The following is a 24,584-nucleotide window of genomic DNA, read 5'->3' on the forward strand; positions in this document are numbered from 1 at the left end:
AGGAGATGATGTATTTTCTTAGTTTTTCTAATATTTTTTAAATATTATAAATCTATTTATTTATATATAGGCACTCTAAAATTGCTCTAAATCACTCTATCTATATTCTTAGTTTTTCTCATTTTTTTTATTCAACTTTTCTAAAAATAGTATATTTTTATTCTATTTTAAAAAATATATAATAATAATAGCAGTAGTAGTTAACTCTCTTTTATTTTGTTTTAGTTTCTAAATATCTATCAATATATAATAATATATTAATTACTATTAACTCTATTTTCTTTTTTATTAGTTTCTAAACATCTATATATATAATGATAAATTAATTAACTAATTTAAATAGAGATATTTAAATGTCTTTTTAAATGAGATATATTTTTAAAAAATATTGTAATTAAAATGAAATGTGCATATATATATAAATATATATTTAAATGATTTAAAAATTAAACTACAACATAATTATATAAAAGAAAATATATTATGATTTACTATATTTTAGTAAAATATTTTTTCTAAAAATTCAATACGAATTCTTTGTTCGATAAATTTTTAATAATTTATTTTACCATTTTAAAAATAAATGGTCAAAATAAATAATTGACCAAAATACATCTGTTTCAAATAATTTATCTATATATATTCATATTCTTAACGTTTTGACAAAACACGAGGTCTAAAAGTTAATTTTAAAAAAAATAAATGGTCCAACAAGGTAATCGGCTAAAAAAGAATGTTTAAAATGGTGTGAACCTTACACAAAACATATTATTTATATAATTTACTTTTTATAAAGAGTTTTGAACATTTTGAATACATACATGCTCCAAAGGTTAATTTAAAAAATAAAAGTTCAAAACAGGTAATCGATCAAAATAGAGTGTTCAAATAATTGATCTATCTATTTATATTTTTAACCTTTTGACAAAATACGAGGTGTAACAGTTAATTTTTAAAAATGAAGGGTAATCGGCAAAAATAACCCTTGTACAAAACATACATTTCTTTATACATAATTTAGACTTCTTATAAAAATATCATGTAAGGTGTATAATAATAATAATGATGATGATGATGATGATAATAAATATAAATATAAATATATGAATAAAATTAGGCGTACAATAAGCTGTTTGAACTTTATTTTCAGCATTTTGACTATTTGTTATACAATGAACACAATTATAAAAAAAATTAGAGTCAAAACGCGTCATGTGTCCAGAACATGTTGTATGGGTAGGGTGAAAAATACTCTTTACCACACAATCTTCCCAATAAAATTTAAAAATATAATTTTATTTAATCATAACAAAAACTACACAAAGCACAATTATATTTTCTAGTTCTCATGTATTTTAGAGAAATTTACAACTGAGTAATAATATCATCTTTTTTATTTACAAAACTAACAAATTTTTATACAATTTAAAAAAAAATATAACATTCTCCATTTGTATTCCCTCTCTTCTAATTTTCCACTTTTCATGCCTTCATGCTTTCTTATTATGCTTTCATGCTTTCTTATCGATGATCTTCTCTCTTTTTATATATATATATATATATATATATATATATCTGATATTGCTCTCCTTTTTTTTCTTCCTTTTAAACCTTTTTTTTTCTTTCATATCAATGGTTTCTTCTCTTTTTTTTTTCTCTCTCTTCTTCATGTCTTTAAAACTTTTTTTCGGGCACACCGAAGGTTGGTGGGGCTCAAGAATGGTACTATCGTGACTTACTTTTTAAAGTGATCATTTTAATCTGTGAGAAACATATGTTTTTTCGCTGTCGTTGAAGAAGATGACCAGAATAAACAACCTTTAGTTTCTTTTTTATATTTTTTAACAAAAAAGTAACTAAACTTTAAACTTAAACAAAATTTAATATACCAAAATTTTTATTCCTAATTTACATTGAAAATATAGTATTTTAAACAACTTTAAAGCTATTTTTAGAAACATTTCAAGTAACGCTTTTAAAATAGATTCTTAGGATATTGTTGGTAACCTTTTAAATGGAACATAAGAATACTTGTTTTTGTAACTCATTAAGCTTGTTGGTTGTTTTGAATTTGTGGTATACTAAAAAATTTAGTCATATATCAATTGGTAACCAATTAGTATCTTAAATGATTTTAAAAGGAACAAAAATGTAGCTTTTAGAACTACCTATGCAATATACTAAATAATATTATTTTCTAATAAGCTATTCATTGATAACTTGGAATTCTAAGAGTAATTTTTTATAGTGAATGATGACTAATTAGTTTCTAAAATAGACTTGAAGGTAATGTAAAAATATATTAAATAATAAGACATGTAAATTACATGAGCGACTAAAAAAGTCTATTAAAATATTTTATTTAAAAGTCACCATGCAGTATAATAAATTAATTTTTATTACTAAACTATATGGTAAGTTATTATACTGTATGACAAGTCTGTTGTAAGCTTGAAGGTTACTAAAATGAATCTTAAATAATAAGATACCATAATATAACCTAAACATAACTAATTCATATATTAAGATGTCAACAAATAAATTTTGGAGGTAACAAAAAAGTATTGAAATAATATGATCTAAAAATAAAGCTTTTAATAAAAAAGTGACCAATTAGTAACTTATCACCATAATAAGTAACTGAAATGTTACTTTTGAAAACCCAGAAAAACAAGAAATTCAGGATTTCAAGAATGTTTCCAATTCAGGTATATTATTTTTTAAATTAGGTATTTTTTGATGATGTGGCAATACATTTTTGTAAATAAAATTTTGTAGGTAATTTTCGCAATTATTTTATGTTACATGTATATAATTATAGGACAATTCTTCCATAGGGGCTTTACTTTAAGCCCTACCAGTGGGGCTCTCAGTATTTCTCGACTTGTGAACAGTTTTCGGTGCGACTTTTTTTATGACCGTGTATATTGTAGCTATTTAGAGCATCCTGCAAATTTTCAGAAAATTCAGACTAGTTTACAGTATCGAAAACTAGGTTCAAACATATTATTTTCCACGTGTATAAAAAAACTTAGTCACGTGTGCAACAACATGTTTGAACTTAGTTTTCGGTACTGTAAACTATTCGAAATTTTTTGAAAATTTGCAGGATGCTCTAAATAGCTACAATATATACGGTCATAAAAAAAAAATCGCGCCGAAAACTGTTCACGGGTCGAGAACACTAAGAGCCCTACCGGTAAGGCTTAAAGTGAAGCCCTTGTAGGAGAATTTCCCTATAATTATAAAGATCCCTATATTTTATCACATTAGTTTCTATCTCATCACTTTCTCAAATTTTTCTCACATCTCTTATCTCCTTAATCTCTCTCCTACCTATCTATTTCATCACTTTTTTTCACATTGTTTTTTCTCAACTCACTTTATCTCATTTATTCTTTTCTAATCTCATTACTTCTAAATATGATGTAATTTAAAATTGTTAATTTTATTTTATTTTGTAAAACTTAATATTTAATAAATACATATAGTTATTACCACATCTTATTACAATTTAAAGCCAAACATATTCTATAAAAGTAATACAATCCATTGTATACCAAACATGACCCGGTGTTGAAGAGTAAAAAGCTAATATGTTACTAAGCTTGTACGCTTCTTCATTTTTATATGTATGTATTGAAGTTTTATAATGGCCCTCCATTTTTTTTGCTTTAAAACCAACACAATATATACCATATAATTGCACTAAATCTATAGATTTATAACTAATTTTTGCAAGTTACAATTACATATTCTTGGCATATAAGAATGTACAACATGAGTTGCATCGGATACAGCTCTAGCCTCTATGTGACGTTGGAAATAGTAGAAAGAGAATTAATGCCTTGCTTAAAATTCTTCTTTTGTTTTTTTATTTTCAATGAATTTTCTCTTTCAATGTGTTCTTTAAAATCTTTGTAAACAAAAGAATCATTCAAATAATCTGGTGACTCAAATCTCCTTCCGGACTGAGCAGACTTTTGAACCAATGAACTGAATGTTTTGGAATCCTAGTTAGGTTGTTCTTGTAATCCACGTAGTAGAGTCCAAATCGGACTGTGTATCCCATGTTCCATTCCCAGTTGTCAAGCAGTGACCAGACGAAGTACCCTCGAATATCGCAATCATCTTGCCTGTTTTAAATTCAGTTTAAGCATAAAAAATGTTGAGTATGCTAAGGACTGAGACTAATTGGATTTTTCACGATCACCTTATAGCAGCAGATAAGTTTGAAAGATAATCTGTGTGAAATGTTATCCTCCTTTCATCTTTCAAAGCCTTCTCTATTGAAATGTAATGTTTATTTGGATCGTCCATACCTGTTTTCATGAATCTAAACATGATGGAGTTCTTATAAAGGAGTTTGTAGAATCAGAATTTCATATGCTAAAACTCATGAAAGAATTAGTGGAGAAAAACTTAATGAAGATTATAAGTTAAGAATCTTAAAAATGTTGTGTTTAACTTACTGAAACTAAAACTACTTACCATTCTCTGTTATTATCACTGGGGGGTTTCCATACTTGTCTTTCACATAGTTTGTCAGCTTCCGGATCCCCCATGGCACTATGCGTAACCATCCTGAAGCTGCCTAAAGGAGGAACAACTCAGCCCTGAGATTATCATCTCAAACTGATAAATGAAATCTAATACTTACTCAGTGGTTTTGATCACATACTTTTTCTCCAATAGCAACACCTCGTCGGTATGCTGTAGCAAAAAATTTTAGAAACAATCAGCACTCGTAATATATTTTCTTGTATAAGATGTAGGAATTTGTGATTTGAACATGAACAGCTTACGCGTTGTTGTGACAGCAACATCTGATAAAGCATCCTGCAATATGAACTTCCGGATTCTAGCCCTATCATTCCGAGCATACAATGTGGTGTAGTGATTAATGCCAACAAAATCTAAAGATCCAACAAGGAGTTTTGAGGTTGCTTGTGAAATTTTCGGTAGCCTCTCCGCCACAAATTTCTTCATTGAAAGAGGATAATCACCAAGGAGAAGTGGATCAAGAAACCTGATATCCACAATTTTGTAGAGTTGGATAAGTTTTTATTACACCATAAAGTTGAGTCTTTCAAAATTTCATGAACAACATCAAAATTTAAGCAAAGGAGTAATACCATCCAAGCGCAAAATCCATTGCACGATTTGCTGCATCAATGTCCTCTTCAGTATCTGATATGGGTTCATGCCACTTGGCATCCAAGACTATTCCTATTTGACCTCCTTGTTCCTCCTGTTTGACCGAGTTAGATCAAAGATAGTTAAAATAAAGTTGACCTCCTTATCTCTTCTTCAAATGTTGGAAAAATCATACCTTGAAGGATCTTTGATAGGTATGATAAGCAGCAGCATGAGAGAGAAGAATATTATGAGCCACAATATAAGGTTCTGTAGATGAATTTCCCTTCTTACAGAACAAATGACCAACAATAGAACATCTGCCAGGGGCTTGTATGCCTAAGTCATAGCTTTGAAGGGAAAAACCATGTGGTTCATTGAAGGTAATCCAATGCTTTACTCTATCTCCAAAAGCTTTGAAGCAAGTCACAGCATAATGCTCAAAGTCCTTTCTGTAATGATAGATCAAGGATATTATAAAATCTTAGACCAATATTCTGAAAAATGACTTTAAAGGGTTTCCTCATACTTACACAATCTGTTTGTTCAACCACCCTTCATATCTGTCCTCAAGCATCTGTGGTAGATCCCAATGATAAAGAGTGACAAAGGGCTTGATGCCTAATTGAAAAGAACACTTAACCTTTCAATATTTTTTTGTAATCTTTTTAAGGGAAAAGTGTATCTCAACACTCAAAATATACTCAGTTACTTAACCTTTTTCAAGTAAAGCATCTATAAGACTGTTGTAGTAACTTATTCCCTCTGGGTTGGATTCTCCAGTTCCATCTGTTGATCTTTAATAGAATTAATGAAAAAAATATATACCATGGAATAATGTGGGAAGAGATGTATTGTCTGGACAGAATCAATCTTACTCGGAAAAATTCTCGACCATGATATTGAAAATCTATAAGCATCCATTCCCAAATCTTTCATCAAGTCTATGTCACTCTGTACATTTCAAATTTTAACATCTATATGTAGTCAGTAAGATAGTTAAAATTATATATATTAATATTTATTTCAATAATAATGAGAATGTTGGCTTCTTTTTCTTATGCTATAAGTTGGTAAGACATCATCATCACCTAACATATTATTTGAAGCTTTATTATCCATAAAACAGTAACTACTAGGTCCAATAGTGTTATGAAATTAAATTTTTTTATTCGTGAGATTCTCTTGGCCCTTGAAATATTTCGGCCCATGTAGAAATTACAAATTAGCTCTCATCAGTCACTCTCGAACCAAGAACCGACAAAGAATTAATCAAATTTCATGTTATTTTATTGCTGAAACTCATTTCCCACGCAACAATTGACTTTTTTTATAAATTTTAAATTGAAAAAGGAAAATGCTACCCAAAAAGAAAACTAAAAAAAAACATAAGGAAAGAAAATGGAATAATCAGCTTATGCTTGTGACATTAAAACTCTTATAATTCTTTAAAAGAAAATATCATACCTCAAATCTATGATATTGATCAACAGCTGTGTTTGCATTACTGAAGTCTAAAATTCTCCCTGTAATACCATACAAGTAACAAACATCAACCACTATATCTTCATCTAATGCTTAGAAAAGAAATTATGCATTACTTAAAAGTTATCGAACAATTTTTTTGAAGTTCTCACCTGGTTGTTTTGTAAATGTATCCCATATACTAACTCCTTTATTTCCCTCATCAGAAGCTCCCTCAAACTACCATATTGAAATAGATATCAAATTCTTGAACCGACAATACTCTTTATATATATATATATATGTATGTATATCTCATACTCCAATTGCAATATGTTTCCTAAATGAAAATAAGGAGAAAAAATAACAGAAGTGTACCTGGTAAGCTGAAGAAGCAGTTCCAAAAATGAACCCATCTGGGAAATTAGTTCTGCTGAGAGATTTTATACTTTCAAACAAAAAACAAGCTATGATCAGAAGAAGCAGGGTCAAGCTGAATAGTTTCATGGTGAATTCTACATAACCAAGATGGTGAGTTAAGACAAAAAAAAAAAAAAAAAAACAAATGTTTAAGTTATCTCAGTTGTAAAGCTAACGAATTCTAATGAAGAAGAAATGAAGGTTTGTATTGTATTGAAAGGTGTTCAAGTTGAGAGGATGACTAAGTGTGGAAAAGGGTGTTTGTTTGCACGTTAAGAAGACTCAATTTATAGGTGTTTGTTTAAAAAACTTGACAGAAAGGTAGGAATAAAAATAGATGGACACGTTTAAGAACCAACAAAAATAAAAATCATTTTCTTTCTATCTTTCTTCATTTTTCTAAGTTTCAACGCTCGCGGAAGTATATATGGTAAGGTAGCTAGAATCCAAACATTGAGGACACTTTACACTTGAGCCAATAAATATGAATGGCACCGTCAAAGTCGGAATTTAATTACTTATGCATTAATAAATTCTAAAAGAAAGCACGTGTGCTTGCTTGTCGCACATGTCAATAGAAGATGCTTCTCAAACTGGAATTTTATTACTCCTTCAGCTAACTTCAATTGGCCGCTAAGCACAATTTTACACCACCTTAGAAATCCAAAAGTTCCATTTCTCATCTATGAAAAGAAAATCCTCACTTTTTGTGTCCGAAAAGTATGTTTTAAGTTTATCAAATTTCAATAGTTCCCACTAATTAATGGTCAAAGATTAGTGGTTATATTCTTGTTTGAATTTCTAGTAGTTCTTATCCACATTTAAAAAAAAAAACAAAAATTTAAAAGTAGTGTTCATTTTAAATTTAAATGTCAAACTGTATATCTATATATTTATTTGGCTACAAGGATTGGAAAAAAAAAACGATTAAAACTCTTAAAAGGTATATACATGACATTTTCACCAGACTAATTTGACCTAAAAGAGTGGAGGGTAATTTGAACTTTTTTTCAATGATTAATTATAAAATATGATATCTTCTATAACTAAATTTGGATGGAATCTGTTCATGTCCAATATCATTTTTATGAAATAAGTTATTCTGTAACATTGTAAAATTAGACAAAAAAAAGTATTGGCCCCTAATTATTAGTAGTATATTATTATCAATAAAAAAATAATAAGCAAGTGGTTTACAAAGTCTCTTATCATATTCTAGTCTCTTTTGACACCTACATAATAATTGTCATAGTTTAATTATTAACTTTTTCTCTTCTTGTTTAGCCACCAATACCATGACAGCATAGACGTTGAAGGATAGTGATAATAATGATCTAGTTGGCAAACCCAACTCCTTTGAGGTCTTGTTAATTGTTCATGATCAGATTATATATATTTAATAAAAAGTTAATGATAAAATAATTACAGTGTTTTAAAAGGATATGAATGAATAAGAAGAAAGAAAGGAGAATTTGGATATGTATTATCTTAAAAATTATATATATATATATATATTGATGTGATCGATTGCGTAGAACGTTGTGTTCCAACTTCCAAGCCTTTGGACTTGGAAGAAAGCAGGAAAAAGATGTCATAAGATGACTCATCATGATGGATGATCATTATTGCTTGCTTTAACGTATATATCAACTCTTAAATAAAATGTGCCATGGAAAGAAAAAAAAGAAAGAAGAGTGAAATATTGGTTTTCATTGGTAAAATTGTGGTTTTAGATACACTTAAATACAAAATACATATATGATAGCTGTTATCCTCAAAATTTGAAAACGATGACGTGGTAATAGAAGTGACAAATGACAAAGAATGACTAGGTAATCTGGCTTAGGAGTGACCCGGTAGACCAGTGAAGATTTTTGACTGACCAGTCAAGTGTCATGACCGACCAGTCATGACCTTGGCTGACCAGTCACATGCTTGTCCGCCCAGTCAATGCCCTTGGCTGACCAGTCATGTCCTTGGCCGCCTGGACAGGTGCATGACTGCCTGGTCAGGTGCATGTCTGCCCAGTCAGGTGCTTGTCTGCCCAGTAGGGTGCTTGTCCGACTAGTTAAGGTTTGGTCGACCAATGAGGAATTTTGGCCCTTCAATTTTCGGTATATGTGGACCGACTAAACAGAGCAGGGCTACACAAAAGATCTCAGTAACGACTTCAACAAGAATCAGTCATACCTGTAACGACCCAAATTCGCTAATAAGGCTTAAGGGCCTTTATTAGTGTGCCAGGAGGGCAGGTTGGGATTTATGTGTGATTTTATGAATTAAATGCATGATTATGATTTAAAGCATGTTATTTGGCTATTTGTTTAACTGAGAGGCATGGCTATGTTTACTAATATGCATGTAGGCCCGGATCGTGTTAGAAGGGCATAATTATAATTTTGGCCATGTTGGGCATAACGGTATTGATATGTGATAATTGTATTCTGTGAATTGTACCACGTGGGGGTGGTTGTATTATTGTGATGCACGTGCCGAGACGGTCCTAGAGAGCTAGTTAACTTCAGAGTCACAACGGGATTTCTATACCCGGCTCGGGAGGAGCCTAGGGGTACCTCGGGAATTTTATGGTTAAGTTGAGATTTAGCGGGTAATGGTTATTGGAGATTTAGTAACCTGGGTAACCATTAGTTACTGCTGAGAGTAACAAGTTTTAGAAAGAAAATGGTAGAAATGAAATAGAAATGAAAAGACTTAAGTACCCTTGAGGTTTAGGTGTGAAAGGATAGGCAAGGAGGGGCAAAATGGTCATTTGGTTGGGAATTAGATAAATGGCAGCTGGTTTTATGGGGTACACGGTTTGGGGCTTAACCATTTTGGTCTTGATAGAGTTTGAAGAGAAGAGAAAAGAGAGGGAAAAGCTAGGGCATGAGGAAGAAGATGAAGAAGAAGAGAAGGAGAAGTTGGAGACCTAGAAGATGAAGGAAGCTTAGGGATGGATTCTCCATATGAGGTAAGGAATTTTATACACATTTAAGGCTTGATTATGTTATGGGTTAAGAATTTGAGCATGGGTTAAGGTTGATGTTTGAGTTTTTATTTTTCTGAAATTGAAATCAAGGATGTGGATTTTGGGGATTTGATTGGGTGTTTAGATGTCTTTGGTGATGTTTATGGGTTGTTGGATGGTTTATTTGGAGTCTTGAGTTGGTTTTGGGGCTTGGGTGTGAGTTTGGGTTGATTTGGGAAGGTTTTAGCTCGGAGAAAACGCAGGAGAAAACCCAGAATTCTGGGTCTGCGAAGGCGTGCCGCGACACAGGTTTTTCGTGCCGCGGCAAGGGAGCCTCTGACTGTTGGATGCCGCGGCACAAGGCTAATTTCAGGGCATCATTTTTAGGCAATTTTAGGCCTTTGCTCCGGGGGTTCGGGGGATGTCTCCGGGGTGTTGTTTTAAGGTTTTAGAGGTCCCGAGAGTGCGGGATTGGTCTCGGGAAGTGGTTTTGGGTTGATTAGTAATGAGGGATGTTTCTTGTGTGTTGTGACTAGGTTGTTGGTGAGGCTCGTGCTAGAGGACCGTGCTCGCGGCTTTAGTGCATCAGGAGGCTCGGAATGCAGGTAAGAAAACTGTAACACCCGAGATTAGGGCATGGCCCCACTGTGTGATTGTAGGGCATGGCCCCGGATTGTATTATGTGCAAATGCTTAACCTTAAATGAACCATGATGTGTGTGAATGTTTATTCTGAATGTACTATATGTGTGATTATGATGAATTGAACGGCAAGGGCAGAGTACGGCGTAAGCCGGGGCGGCCGTGGGGCCGAAAGTAACACAGCACATGGGATGCTTATATTTAGGGTGGGACCCAAGGGATACATGAGTTATCCTCGCGGTGAGAACCGAAACTCCAGGCTTTGGTAAGGCCTTGGGGGCGGCATGGCCGTACTTGTTTATTATGATGGTTTTTCCTATGTATCAGTGAATTATGCCAGCTATTTGATTTGCATATGTTATGTGTTACTTGGGTTTTCTTGCTGGGCTTCGGCTCACGGGTGCTCCGTGTGGCAGGTAGTTGCAAGGACTGAGTCAACCAACCATGAGTACGGAGAGCGTGAAGCGACGCGTACATGTTTGGCCTGCCCGACTGCTTTGGTTAGGGGTTTATTCGAAAATGGCTGTAATAATCTATGATTTCATGATTTCTCAACTGTAACCTTATTTCAAGATGTAATTAGTTTTCAAACCTTATTTTGGGATCCCAAATGTTTAATAATAGAAGTTTTAATGAAACGACGCATTTTCAAAGATTACAGCCTTAACTTTTAATTAGTCACACTTTTGTTTCAAAACCTCGGTTAGCGAGTTCATTGCACACTGTTTTGTCTTAAAACTCACTAAGTAACGGCTCTAAGGAAGTAGGGCGTTACAACTTGGTATCATAGCGAGCCAAGGTTTATTGGTTCTGGAGATCGACCGAACATGTACGCTCGCTGTCAGTGACAAGCTCGACTCAGGGTTGGTTGGTATGATTGATTGATATGCTGAACATATGTTTGAATGCCCTGTTTGCCTGTTTACTTATATGGAGCATGATAGATGAAATAACATATGCATGAGATATTGATAGGGCCTGGCCCTTGACTATTGCATGTTGAGATTAATGCATGCTGAATGACATTATGATGTATATGGATGAATATTGGCATATTGGTTCGCGTTTTGTGTATATGCGATTAATTTTCTGGATGAAATTCATTAGTTATATATCTGTTTATTGGCTTGTATGAAGCATGGTAAGTATGGATGTACTTAGTAGTGATTAAATTTGGTGGCTAAATGTATGACACTGTGGATTTGACCTATTATATGCTTGTGTGTGCATGATAACTGTGGTCAGTTGGATCTAGACGTGGTTTGGTTCAGGGTATGAACCACAGAGTTCAAGAGTTTGGTTAGGTTCGACAGATGAACTCGTGTTGATTGTTCCTAGAAGGGTTTTGTGGACTGGATATTGTGTTGAAAGGGGATTCTAGTTATAAGTTGGAGTTGAGATCTCCAGTTATCCCTGAAGGCAGCAGCAGTGAGTCACTAGTGTGTGAGTAGGCTGTGGAGTTTGTTAGTTGAGATGGGATAGAAGAACAGCGGATTTCTCCGGGGAAAGAGCTGATTTATAAGCTTTAACAGTAAAGGTGACCAGTGTTGGTTTACTGTGAGGTATGGACAAATAAAAGTATTATATGAGAGGTTTAAGGGGGTGTTATCCTCGGGTTTTGAGGAGAGCTCGAGTAGGGAAGGGACTTATCAATAGACGAGCAGAGTTAATTCCACCCTTGGTTAAGAGGATGAGAGATCCTGATTAGAGGGTTGTGTTAAATGTTGAGGCAGAGAGTTGCCTGGAAGTGACACTCGGGCTGAGGTACTAGCTTATTGGGTTGGAAAGAACCTAGTTGATGAATGGTTAGAAGAGATTTTAAAGACATGATTAGAACCATGGAGACTGGTGGGCTTATAAGTTGGGTTCGGACCATTAGGGTAACAACATCGTAATTCAATGGGTTTGGTAAAGCGAGTAGTCCATTTCAGGAAGTTATACTGATGGATGTATCTGGAATTGGTGGCGACCCATTTAAGGATATGAGATCTGGTTTAGTCTAAGGTATTTGGGCCGCTTCGATGTAAGGACTTATCGTCTGCATGTGGATGGCGGAGAGGGCCATGTGGTTCGAGGAACTGATGGTTGATGTCTGGAGCATGAGTGTTAGAGTCGCTATGGCAGTGCTTCTTTGGATGGAATTAGTAAAGTTAGATTCGTGATAATCGAGTTAAAGGAACCCCGGATAGTTCTATGGCTTCTGGTTTGCCAGAAAGGGGGAAAAGTCTGATTGATAAGATGGTGCTTGTGTTGATAGAACGCAGCGAGGTCGGATTCTCAATTTTGAGGTAGAAGGACCCCAGACAGTGCTTGGGCACCTAATTTGAGTTTGGAAAGAAACCTGAGTGAGAAGCTAGTTATCAAGATGGCGATAGGAACCAGGGAGGTTATTGGTATGCGTGAGGGAGAGGATGCCACCTGAGAGGAGGTCAGGCGAAGGCATGACGCCTACATGGAATGACTCGGTATGATAGAATGGAATTCCCGTGGTGAGGGAACGGAGAACTTGAATGCCTCGCTACATTCGTAGTTCGAGGCCGATTCCTCGAGGATGAGTATTTAACAGAATGGTTTATGCTTTGGACATATAACGAACTGGAAGGACTCGGTGTTGTGAATGCTCCGAGAGGGTGATGGACATAGAGAGGTTGCCTCAATGGTGCCATTTGAGAGGCTAAGGACAGTAATGCTTATTGAGAAGGAATTAGAAGCTCTGGCAGATGGATTGTTGTGGATATCATCTGGAGTACGTGAAGGAGACAGAGCTGACCAGTGGGAAAGCTATATGGTTAGGCACAGAAAGATTTAGGTAATACTTCAAGGTCAGACTACAGGTAGGGTTGGTATAAGGAATGTTGTAAAAGATGGTTTTGGCCGACAGAAAGCCTATTGAAACAATCGAAGGAATTTGAGCCTGGTGTAGCCACTGTGTTACACTACGGGGATTGTTAGCATCGTCGGGGTAGGAAGAAAAGTACGATGTTGGATACAAGGTAAGACGATGTCCCCAAGAGTTGATCTATGACCTGTTAATTTCCAGTTGGAAACCAAGGAAAGAGACATTTCAGGAATTTTGTTTTGAACTGAGTAAAGTGCGAGGAGTTGGTAACAAAGATTCTAGATTTGGTTCAAGCTACGGAAGCACATGTAAGTTCTTTAAGTAGAGGATACAAGAATGGTTCAGGCAAGTTCCCTTCAAGTTCACGAGCAGTACATGTGGATTACTCCCAGACGGAAATGGCGAGCAAGTGACTATGCGAAAGACGTTTGTACCCAGAAGGCAGAGTCTCAGGTAAGGTTCTACGGATTGTTAGTTTGAGCGTCATCAGGAATACTCAGATTAGAGCTACAAGGAGAAAGGACAGGTACGATAAGATTTGATCTGAAGCCACAAAGAAGCTAATGAAGAACGTCTGAAGAATGGAAAGCATAACAAGACTGGTAAGCGCGTCATCCATTGCACAAGCACCTCCGGAGACAACTACATCAGAGATGAGGAGAACAGTAAAACTTGAGGTTAGACAGACTGAGTGGTGTCACATCAGAAAGAAATTCAGAGGACAAGGTAAGATTTGACTGGTTACGGACGATGATGGAATTTGCGTGCGTGTTAAGGTTAAGTAAAGAGTGATTGCATAAAGGACCTGATCTATGGTAAGGATATGGAATTATGGGAGTGCAGCACGAGTTGGGCACGCCCAGGAATATATTGGCGCGAGAGTGGATTGAACCTTGCGGGAGACGAAAGAATGAATGTGGTTGATAACCTTGGAACGTTAAGTTGACCGTTATGCATATCATAAAGTGCTTGAGTACTGGGTATTAGTAAGAAGATAGCGCTGAGACACAGAGGTGGTGAAAAGTAACGGATAGATGATCAGTGTTTGAAATCCTCGATTGAGCGAGGGGAGCTATAATTGGAGGCGAAACTCCTAGCTGGGAGGCGTGTATCAGTCAAGGAATAACGCTATAGGCTGTAATGGAGTGGACAAGGCAACGACTGAGATTGGCATGATGTTAGTAGGTAATGGTTAGCTGGTGGGTGTCACTGAGCTATGGAATTCAAAGTGTTGGCTTGAGTTGAAACAGGGAAGGACCCTGTCATGGTGGTACAAGTAAGATACCAGGATCGAGTGAGGGATCCAGTTAGGATTTGGTTTTGAATGAGGGTTCTGAATGGACATCATTCCACCTCCTAGGGTACGTCGTACCAAGAGGGTCGAGCGGATGACAGAATCTAGTGTTTTCCTTTGGACCCTGAGGGGTTAGGTGATGTGGTGGTGTATCGTGGGAATAGACCACAATAGACCTTAAGTGAGGCATTTGGACATGAAAAGTTTTAACTCGGCTGCTTGAGTTAATGTTGTTGGGGCAAGTGAACTGGTTTCGTGATAGAACGTCGATGACATTGAATTGAGGCCCTATGATATTTTAAATTGTTGGAATGGATTTAAAGAACGAAAAGAACAGAGTGGGAACCTGGAATTATCAGTTGATTGCAAGTGGAATGGTTGTCTGAAAGTTTATCAAAGATCTTAAAGAATTAAGCGCTGAGTAGGCGAAGACTTGAGGTATTAAGGGAAGTGTAATCCCTGGGAAGTAAGTCGTGATGGCAGTTGCTGGTGTCTTGTTGATGTAACGCGACATAGGGCTTGATAAGAGGTGAAGGATAGTGAATACTACAGTTTGGCTTTAGTTCAGAGAGAAAGACAAGTAGGTCGTCGAAACTTCTTAAGGCAGGAGTGTCTGCCTATTTGAAAGAATAAAGAGCTGGTAAATTGACAAATTTGGAGGAAATAAAGTTCCGGGAAGAAAGAGTTGCATCTCTGCGTAATAACAGACGAGGATCTGTAAGGTGTTCAGAGAAAGAAGGGAGAGTTCGGACTCTTGATTCAACATAAAATTTCGAAGTTGTACTAAGTGTTAGGCCAGCGGGGCCTACAAGCTGATCCCACCTAGTAGAGGTGATGACGTTTGAGTATCTATGGAATCAGGAATAAGACAATGAATTGGTCATTGTAATCTAGGCAGACCCTGGGCTTCGGCAGGGTTGCGGTGTTAAAGGGGGGGCTATCGAGAGTATGGCTATTAGACGAGATCTTGCGAGCCAAGATTGTTCTCCTGAAAGAGCCTTGGTGGGAACTAAGGTAAGGCGATGGACCTTGGAGATTATGGTCAGGTTGCGGGTTGCTGACTGATGTGTTTGGGTAAATTTCGAGGACGAAATTTTTATGAGGAGGGGATAGTTGTAACGACCCAAATTCGCTAATAAGGCTTAAGGGCCTTTATTAGTGTGCCAGGAGGGCAGGTTGGGATTTATGTGTGATTTTATGAATTAAATGCATGATTATGATTTAAAGCATGTTATTTGGCTATTTGTTTAACTGAGAGGCATGGCTATGTTTACTAATATGCATGTAGGCCCGGATCGTGTTAGAAGGGCATAATTATAATTTTGGCCATGTTGGGCATAACGGTATTGATATGTGATAATTGTATTCTGTGAATTGTACCACGTGGGGGTGGTTGTATTATTGTGATGCACGTGCCGAGACGGTCCTAGAGAGCTAGTTAACTTCAGAGTCACAACGGGATTTCTATACCCGGCTCGGGAGGAGCCTAGGGGTACCTCGGGAATTTTATGGTTAAGTTGAGATTTAGCGGGTAATGGTTATTGGAGATTTAGTAACCTGGGTAACCATTAGTTACTGCTGAGAGTAACAAGTTTTAGAAAGAAAATGGTAGAAATGAAATAGAAATGAAAAGACTTAAGTACCCTTGAGGTTTAGGTGGGAAAGGATAGGCAAGGAGGGGCAAAATGGTCATTTGGTTGGGAATTAGATAAATGGCAGCTAGTTTTATGGGGTACATGGTTTGGGGCTTAACCATTTTGGTCTTGATAGAGTTTGAAGAGAAGAGAAAAGAGAGGGAAAAGCTAGGGCATGAGGAAGAAGAAGAAGAAGAAGAGAAGGAGAAGTTGGAGACCTAGGAGATGAAGGAAGCTTAGGGATGGATTCTCCATATGAGGTAAGGAATTTTATACACATTTAAGGCTTGATTATGTTATGGGTTAAGAATTTGAGCATGGGTTAAGTTTGATGTTTGAGTTTTTATTTTTCTGAAATTGAAATCAAGGATGTGGATTTTGGGGATTTGATTGGGTGTTTAGATGTCTTTGGTGATGTTTATGGGTTGTTGGATGGTTTATTTGGAGTCTTGAGTTGGTTTTGGGGCTTGGGTGTGAGTTTAGGTTGATTTGGGAAGGTTTTAGCTCGGAGAAAACGCAGGAGAAAACCCAGAATTCTGGGTCTGCGAAGGCGTGCCGCGACACAGGTTTTTCGTGCCGCGGCAAGGGAGCCTCTGACTGTTGGGTGCCGCGGCACAAGGATGTGGTGCCGCGGCACAAGGCTAATTTCAGGGCATCATTTTTAGGAAATTTTAGGCCTTTGCTCCGGGGGTTCGGGGGATGTCTCCGGGGTGTTGTTTTAAGGTTTTAGAGGTCCCGAGAGTGCGGGATTGGTCTCGGGAAGTGGTTTTGGGTTGATTAGTAATGAGGGATGTTTCTTGTGTGTTATGACTAGGTTGTTGGTGAGGCTCGTGCTAGAGGACCGTGCTCGCGGCTTTAGTGCATCAGGAGGCTCGGAATGCAGGTAAGAAAACCGTAACACCCGAGATTAGGGCATGGCCCCACTGTGTGATTGTAGGGCATGGCCCCAGATTGTATTATGTGAAAATGCTTAACCTTAAATGAACCATGATGTGTGTGAATGTTTATTCTGAATGTACTATATGTGTGATTATGATGAATTGAACGGCAAGGGCAGAGTACGGCGTAAGCCGGGGCGGCCGTGGGGCCGAGTACGGCGTAGGCCGGGGCCTCCGTGGGGCCGAAAGTAACACAGCACATGGGATGCTTATATTCAGGGTGGGACCCAAGGGATACATGAGTTATCCTCGTGGTGAGAACCGAAACTCCAGGCTTTGGTAAGGCCTTGGGGGCGGCATGGCCGTACTTGTTTATTATGATGGTTTTTCCTATGTATCAGTGAATTATGCCAGCTATTTGATTTGCATATGTTATGTGTTACTTGGGTTTTCTTGCTGGGCTTCGGCTCACGGGTGCTCCGTGTGGCAGGTAGTTGCAAGGACTGAGTCAACCAACCATGAGTACGGAGAGCGTGAAGCGACGCGTACATGTTTGGCCTGCCCGACTGCTTTGGTTGGGGGTTTATTCGAAAATGGCTGTAATAATCTATGATTTCATGATTTCTCAACTGTAACCTTATTTCAAGATGGAATTAGTTTTCAAACCTTATTTTGGGATCCCAAATGTTTAATAATAGAAGTTTTAATGAAACGACGCATTTTCAAAGATTACAGCCTTAACTTTTAATTAGTCACACTTTTGTTTCAAAACCTCGGTTAGCAAGTTCATTGCACACTGTTTTGTCTTAAAACTCACTAAGTAACGGCTCTAAGGAAGTAGGGCATTACAATACCTGCGCAGGAATCTCTCAGATTATCCCATAAAAATAGTGTTTTGTTGTATTTTGAATATTATTATTAATTGAATATAGGAAGAATAACAAAATATCCCGATTATGGGGGACATCATCTGTACGATCCTCAACCTATAAATACAAGGCTTATGGCATCATAAGGGAGGTTCGGACTTCAATTTTCCAGAGAGAGAGTAATTGTATCTTGAGAGAACTCTTGTATTCTTTTAATTTGCATTGAAGAAACTCAGTTGACTCAGGTTCATCTGATCTTGAGTGTAGATCTATAATCATAACTCTAAGTGGATTAGGCTATTACCAACATATTGGGGCTGAACCACTATAAAAATTGTCTGTGTCGTATATTTCTCTTGAAGGTTTTTTGTCGTTTTGACGTCTACACGTCGTTGGCCAAAACCGTAGTCAACATTTTGGTGCTTTCGTTGAGAGCCTGAAGAGAAAGACAGACAATCACTGTAGCATTATGGCACCTAAGAACACCAATGCGGCCTCCAAGAAGCCAGGTTCCTCTAGAGAGCCTGCTAGATCAGAAGGTCCTGGTCCTCAAGACCATGAGACTGAGCCTAGAGTCATGCTCGAGGACGTGACTCCAGAGGTTGAACAACTCTAGGAAGCCATGGGGGCTTTCCAGGAGGAAATGGCACAATTCAACGCCAGACAGGAGGCGTTCGCTGAAGAAATGGCTAGGCAGAAGGTTGCATTTGAGCAACAAAGACGGGAGATGGACGCTAGGAGCGAGGAGATCCGGCGACAGCAGGAGGAGGCCGATAGGCGACATCGCGAGGTTGCACTCGCTTTGGAGGCAGCTACGCAATTGGCCCGGGCCAATGCCCAAGTTGCAGCACGAGGAGCAGCCACCCCAGGAGCAAGGACCACAGAAGCTGGTCGCAAAAACACTGATAGACCCAATTCTCGAGGACCAAATAGGAGTGGTAGTAACCCACCTGGTCAGGAAGAAGATGGGGTCCGATCGGGCACTGCCTCAACCCAAAGGGGGAACTCCAGAACCCCCCTCAAGGAGTCACCGATAAGAGACTTCCAGGTCCGGAAGTCACAAGTTAGGTAGTAAGAAAACTCCACCTAAGCAGGAGCAAAATAGAGCTCCTCGAGGTAAAGAAACTTCACACTTCAAAGACGGGCATGGTCGTGATGAAGTTGATAGTCATCACATTGACCAGTCTAAGGAGAAGAATGACAACAACCAGCGAGGAGGAAAGGACCGCCCAACGCAGACAGGAATGCCACCACTGCATCCCAACCAGCAGCGTAGTGGCAAGGAGCATGTCCCGCATGGCAAGCCTTCCGAAAAAACTCGGAAGCACCGCAGCGCAGTGGCAAGGAGCATGTCCCGCAGCGCAGTGGCAAGTACAAAGCACCGGTACTGCCAGTTTACACAGAAAAGGCAGATCCGATAAGGCATGTGGGGAAATTCAAAGACCAGATGGAGCTGCTTGGAGTGAGTGATGACTATCGGTGCAGAGTTTTCCCCACTACATTGTCCGACACTGCCCAGGAGTGGTATTGGAAATTTAAGCCAAATTCCATTAATTCTTGGGAAAGTTTCAGGAAAGAGTTTTGCAGGCAGTTCAGTGCTGCTCGGACCCCTCCAGTTTACGCCAATCACTTGGCGGATATTAAACAAGGGAAAGACGAATCTCTCAAGAACTACATACAAAGGTTCATGAGAGAAGCCAACTGAGCAACTACAGTTGGAGATGAGGGGAAGATGGTGGCCATTTGTTCTGGCATAATCTATCGAAGTCCTTTGTGGGACAGTATTCATCGCAAACCAATTTCAACGTTACAACAATTTCTTGACCGGGCGGACAAGTATATGAAATTGGATGATGCGATTGAGAAGGGAGAAAAGGGCCTGAACAATCCGAGCAGATCGATTGATCCTCCCAAGAATGGTGGAAACGATCAAGGTGGTAGTAAGAAACGTGGTAATAACGGGTCTGACCGCCACAATGAAAAGAAGGCTAAGTCGGGACCAAACGACAAGCCAACTAAGTATGAACCTCGGTTCACCAATTACACCACTCTTTCAGCTAGCCGAGCGGAGATATATCTCGCAAGTCATCTGGAGGTCCCCTATCGGAAACCCCCACCCATCAAGAAGGAGATGAGTAAGAGAGATCTGAATAAGTTTTGTCGTTTCCATGGAGATTATGGTCACGACACGAATGAATGCAATCATCTCAAGGACGAGATAGAGTTTCTCCTCCGGTCGGGGAAATTGAAAAAATATCGAGCTAAAAAACACAAGGAGAGGGAAGTAACAACAATACTGGGTTTAAGCGGCATCGATCCCCACCTTTGCAACCCGAGCCTGTGGACTTCACTCTAGACACCATATGTGGAGGTGCACATTTAGCTGGGGATAGCAACAAGGCAAGGGAGAGGTATGCTCGAACACTCCAGTATGAGTTGGACGCAACATCAACATCCGAGGTCATGACTGTAGAGGAGCGGACTCCAAAGAACCCACGGTACAAAAGTGAGTCCCTCACTTTCAGTGAAGATGATGCACAGCACGTGAGATATCCTCATAATGATCCTCTCGTCGTGGCAGTCCAAATAGCGAATATGAAGGTGAAGAGATGCCTAGTCGACATAGGGAGTTCTGTGAACATTATCTACAAATAATCCTTTGAAAGGATGAAACTATTTATCAACGACTTGAAACCATGCTCTCAAGTCATCTATGGGTTTACTGGAGAAGGGTTGTCACCAGCTGGAACGATCAAGTTACCTATCACAACGAGGGATGCTCCCAAGCATGAGACAGTTATGACAGAGTTTTTGATAGTCGACTGCCCGTCCGCCTATAATGTGGTTATTGGTCGACCACTACTCACAACCTTGCATGCGGCAGTCTCTATATGGCACCTTTCCATGAAGTTCCCGACCAGTGCAGACATAGGTTGCATCCGAGGAGACCAGAGAGAGGCTAGGGAATGTTATAATGCCTCGGTAGCTAAAGCAAGAAAGGGGGCCAAAGAAAACAACATGATTGTATGTGCCGAGAGAGAGGAGGTAGACGAGATGGATGTCGACCAAAGCTTTACAGTCGTAGCCGATCAGGAAGGAATGTTTGACCAAGAAAGCACTCTTGGTATAGGTGAACAACAAGCCCCATCCGGTGATGAAGTCACCAAATAGGGCGTTTCCCAAAGCGAGGGAATTGACTTTGATCCTCGCTTTGGGGATTATGAAAGTGAAGTGGGACCGTCTATGGAGTTAGAGTAGGTTCCAATAGATGAGAATGACCTGACCAGAGGGGTCAAAGTTGGAAAAAAGTTGAAGTCAGAAGTAAAAGCACAGCTGGTAGAATTTTTGCGGAGGAATCAAGATGTCTTCGCCTGGTCTCACAAGGATATGGTGGGTATCTCACCAACTGTGATTAGCCACGTGCTCAACGTGGATGAAAGCTATCCAGCAGTGTAGCAGAAGAGAAGATTGCTTGACAAAGATCGAGCAAAGACTCTCAAGGAGGAGGTGGAGCGGCTAAAGGAAAATGGGTTTATAAGGGAGGCATATTACCCTGCATGGGTTTCAAACCCAGTGTTAGTGCCCAAGTCCAATGGAAAGTGGAGGACTTGTGTGGATTTTACCGACCTGAACAAAGCATGTCCAAAGGACTGTTTTCCTTTGCCAAGAATAGACCAGTTGGTGGGCGCAACCTCTGGTCATGAAACATTGTCCTTCATGGATGCTTACTCGAGGTATAACCAGATTAGTATGCATCCTCCCGAGGAAGAGCATACCAGTTTCCGAACAGACATATGGCTATACTGTTATAAGGTCATGCCATTCAGCTTAAAGAATGCGGGAGCCACCTACCAGCGTTTGGTGAATGGTATGTTCCGTGACTTAATCGGCAAGAACATGGAGATGTACGTAGACGATATGTTGGTAAAGTCAAAAGAAGCTGAAGGACATGTACGAGATTTGGAGGAATGCTTTGCAGGACTGAGAAAGTACAGCATGAATAAAAACCCCCTCAAATGCTCGTTTGGAGTAAGTTTTGGAAAATTTCTTGGGTTTATTGTGAACTCCCGAGGAATAGAGGAAAATCTAGAAAAGATAAAGGCGCTCGTAGAAATGAAGTCTACGGCCAGAATTAGGGATGTGCAAAGCTTGACTGGGCGGATTGCTGCCCTAAGCAGGTTCATCTCTAAATCGACGGACAAGTGTGTCCCGTTTTTTAACCTGCTTAGAGGAAGCAAGAAGTTTGAATGGACGGAAGAATGTGAGTAAGCTTTTCAAGCCATAAAGGAGCACTTGGCTCAACCTCCTATTCTTTCGAAGCCTGTTGATGGAGAAGACCTCTTTATACCTAGCAGTCACAGAGCACGCTGTTAGTGCTGCTCTAGTACGAGAAGAAGATAAAGTACAGCATCCAGTGTACTATGTTAGCAAGCGACTGATAGGAGTAGAGTCTAGGTATCTCGTGATCGAAAAGTTGGCCTATTGCTTGGTACTTGCATCTCGCAAATTGCGACCGTACTTCCAGGCACACCTCATTAAAGTCCTTACCGACCAGCCCCTACGTCAAATCTTGCAGAAGCCGGAGTCATCTGGTCGGCTACTTAAATGGGCGGTTGAGTTAGGCCAATTTAAAATCAAGTATCAACCAAGATCTGCTATTAAGGGTCAGGCTTTGGCGGATTTCATTGCTGAATGTACTGGGATTGATGATATTCCCGACCAGCAAGAGCGTGTAACTGGACAGAGAGAAGATCTTCCTGCTTGGAAACTTTTTGTTGATGGGTCATCAAACGAACATCATTCAGGAGCTGGAATTATATTAGTCACGCCGGAGAAGCATCGAATTCATTGTGCATTAATTAATGCTTCTAATAATGAGGCGGAGTATGAAGCCTTCCTAGCAGGCTTGTGCTTGGCTAGAGATGTTCGTGCCCGGTCGGTCGAAATAAACAGTGATTCTCCAATTGATGGTCTACCAAGTCTTAGGGGAATATCAAGCAAGGGGCCTACGCATGATGGCGTACTTGAATAAGACCAAGGATCTGCTAGCACAATTCTAGGAGTATACTATTAAGCTAGTATTGCGGGAGCAAAAATCTAACGCAGACGCTCTAGCAAAATTAGCTAGTGCAAAAGATGCTGAAACTCTGAATATAGTACCGGTGGAATACTTGGCAGAGCCGAGCATTAATGAACAAGAAGCCATGCCCATCACAATAGTTGACACTTGGATGACACCGATCATTGCTTACCTTGAGCAAGATATCCTCCCAGATGATCGTAATGAAGCAAAGAAGATTATAAGGCAAACTGGTAGGTACATTATGATGGATGGGGTGCTATATAGAAGAGGGTACTCTTTGCCTTTGCTCAGGTGCATAGCACCCGACCAATCAAAAAACTTATTGGCTGAAGTGCACGAGGGGTTCTGTGGAGATCATGTTGGGGGGCAGAGTCTATATAAAAAGATTTTGCAGCAAGGATTTTTCTGGCCTACAATGAATGAAGATTCCATGGAGTACGTGAAGAAGTGTGATAAATGCCAGAGATTTTCTAAAGTACCCAGGGTGCCTCCGAATGTCTTGAAGCAAATGCAGAGCACATGGCCTTTTGCAGTATGGGGCATTGATCTGATCGGGAAATTACCCAAAGGGAAAGGAGGAGTACAGTTTGCAGTAGTAGTTGTGGATTATTTCACCAAGTGGACTGAAGCCGAACCACTAGCCACGATCACCTCGAAGAAAGTGTTAGACTTTGTGGTTAAGAATATAATATGTCGCTATGGTCTGCCCAAGAAGATAGTGTCTGACAACAGCACTCAGTTTGACAGTGACTTATTTACCGATTTCTGCACTAGGCATGGCATCATGAAAAGTTTCTCCTTGGTAGCCCATCTGCAAGCCAATGGGCAAGTTGAAGCCGTAAATAAAACTTTGAAGGATACTCTAAAAAAGTGTCTAGAGCAAGCTAAGGGTGCTTGGGCAGAAGAGTTACCAGAAGTCCTTTGGTCATACAAGACTACTGCCCGGACAGCAACTGGTCATACCCCATTTTCCTTGGCATATGGGTATGAGGCCATGTTACCTGTGGAAGTAGACCCACCATCTCATCGAAGAACCATGTACGACTAGGAGGAGAATCACCAGTTGCTAGCTGAATCTTTAGATTTCCTTGAGGAGAGACGAGAAAAAGCAAGCTTGAGAGTTGCTGCTCATTAGCAAAAGGTGGCCCGCTATTTTAATTCCAAAGTCAGAGATTGAAAGTTCCAGGTCGGAGATTTGGTCCTCAAAAAGGTGTTCATCAGAGACTCGGCGGTTGGAGTACTAGGACCAAACTGGGAGGGACCGTATCAAATTGAGCAAGTCTTGCCACCCGACACTTACAAACTTGCTCGATTAAATGGAGAGCTGATCAGGGACTATTGGAATGGTGAGCACTTGA

The 24,584-nt window shown here is 39.0% G+C and overlaps 1 protein-coding gene across 7 annotated transcripts; it reads right to left on the reverse strand.

The window, feature by feature from the left end:
• Positions 1-3,693: 3,693 nt before the first annotated feature.
• LOC133782541 (putative beta-glucosidase 41) lies at positions 3,694-7,360 on the reverse strand. 7 transcript variants are annotated; one of them, XM_062221872.1, is made up of 13 exons: positions 6,979-7,325; positions 6,774-6,840; positions 6,604-6,662; positions 6,015-6,090; positions 5,854-5,925; positions 5,670-5,757; positions 5,333-5,588; positions 5,136-5,251; positions 4,806-5,029; positions 4,682-4,713; positions 4,492-4,594; positions 4,214-4,322; positions 3,694-4,136 (listed from the first exon to the last, which is right to left on the reverse strand). In XM_062221872.1, the coding sequence occupies exons 1-13, from the start codon at positions 7,105-7,107 to the stop codon at positions 3,938-3,940; spliced, it is 1,530 nt and encodes a 509-aa protein (XP_062077856.1). In that variant the 5' UTR covers positions 7,108-7,325; the 3' UTR covers positions 3,694-3,937. The 7 variants fall into 7 exon arrangements, 5 of the variants coding, with proteins under 5 accessions (XP_062077856.1, XP_062077857.1, XP_062077860.1 ...); XM_062221873.1 differs by lacking the exon at positions 6,979-7,325 and having other exon boundaries at positions 6,015-6,113; positions 6,774-6,842; XM_062221876.1 differs by lacking the exon at positions 6,979-7,325 and having other exon boundaries at positions 5,854-5,933; positions 6,015-6,113; positions 6,774-6,842.
• Between the last annotated feature and the right edge of the window lie 17,224 nt (positions 7,361-24,584).

This window comes from Humulus lupulus, chromosome 6 (assembly GCF_963169125.1).
Source record: "Humulus lupulus chromosome 6, drHumLupu1.1, whole genome shotgun sequence".
Classification (NCBI taxonomy): domain Eukaryota; kingdom Viridiplantae; phylum Streptophyta; class Magnoliopsida; order Rosales; family Cannabaceae; genus Humulus; species Humulus lupulus.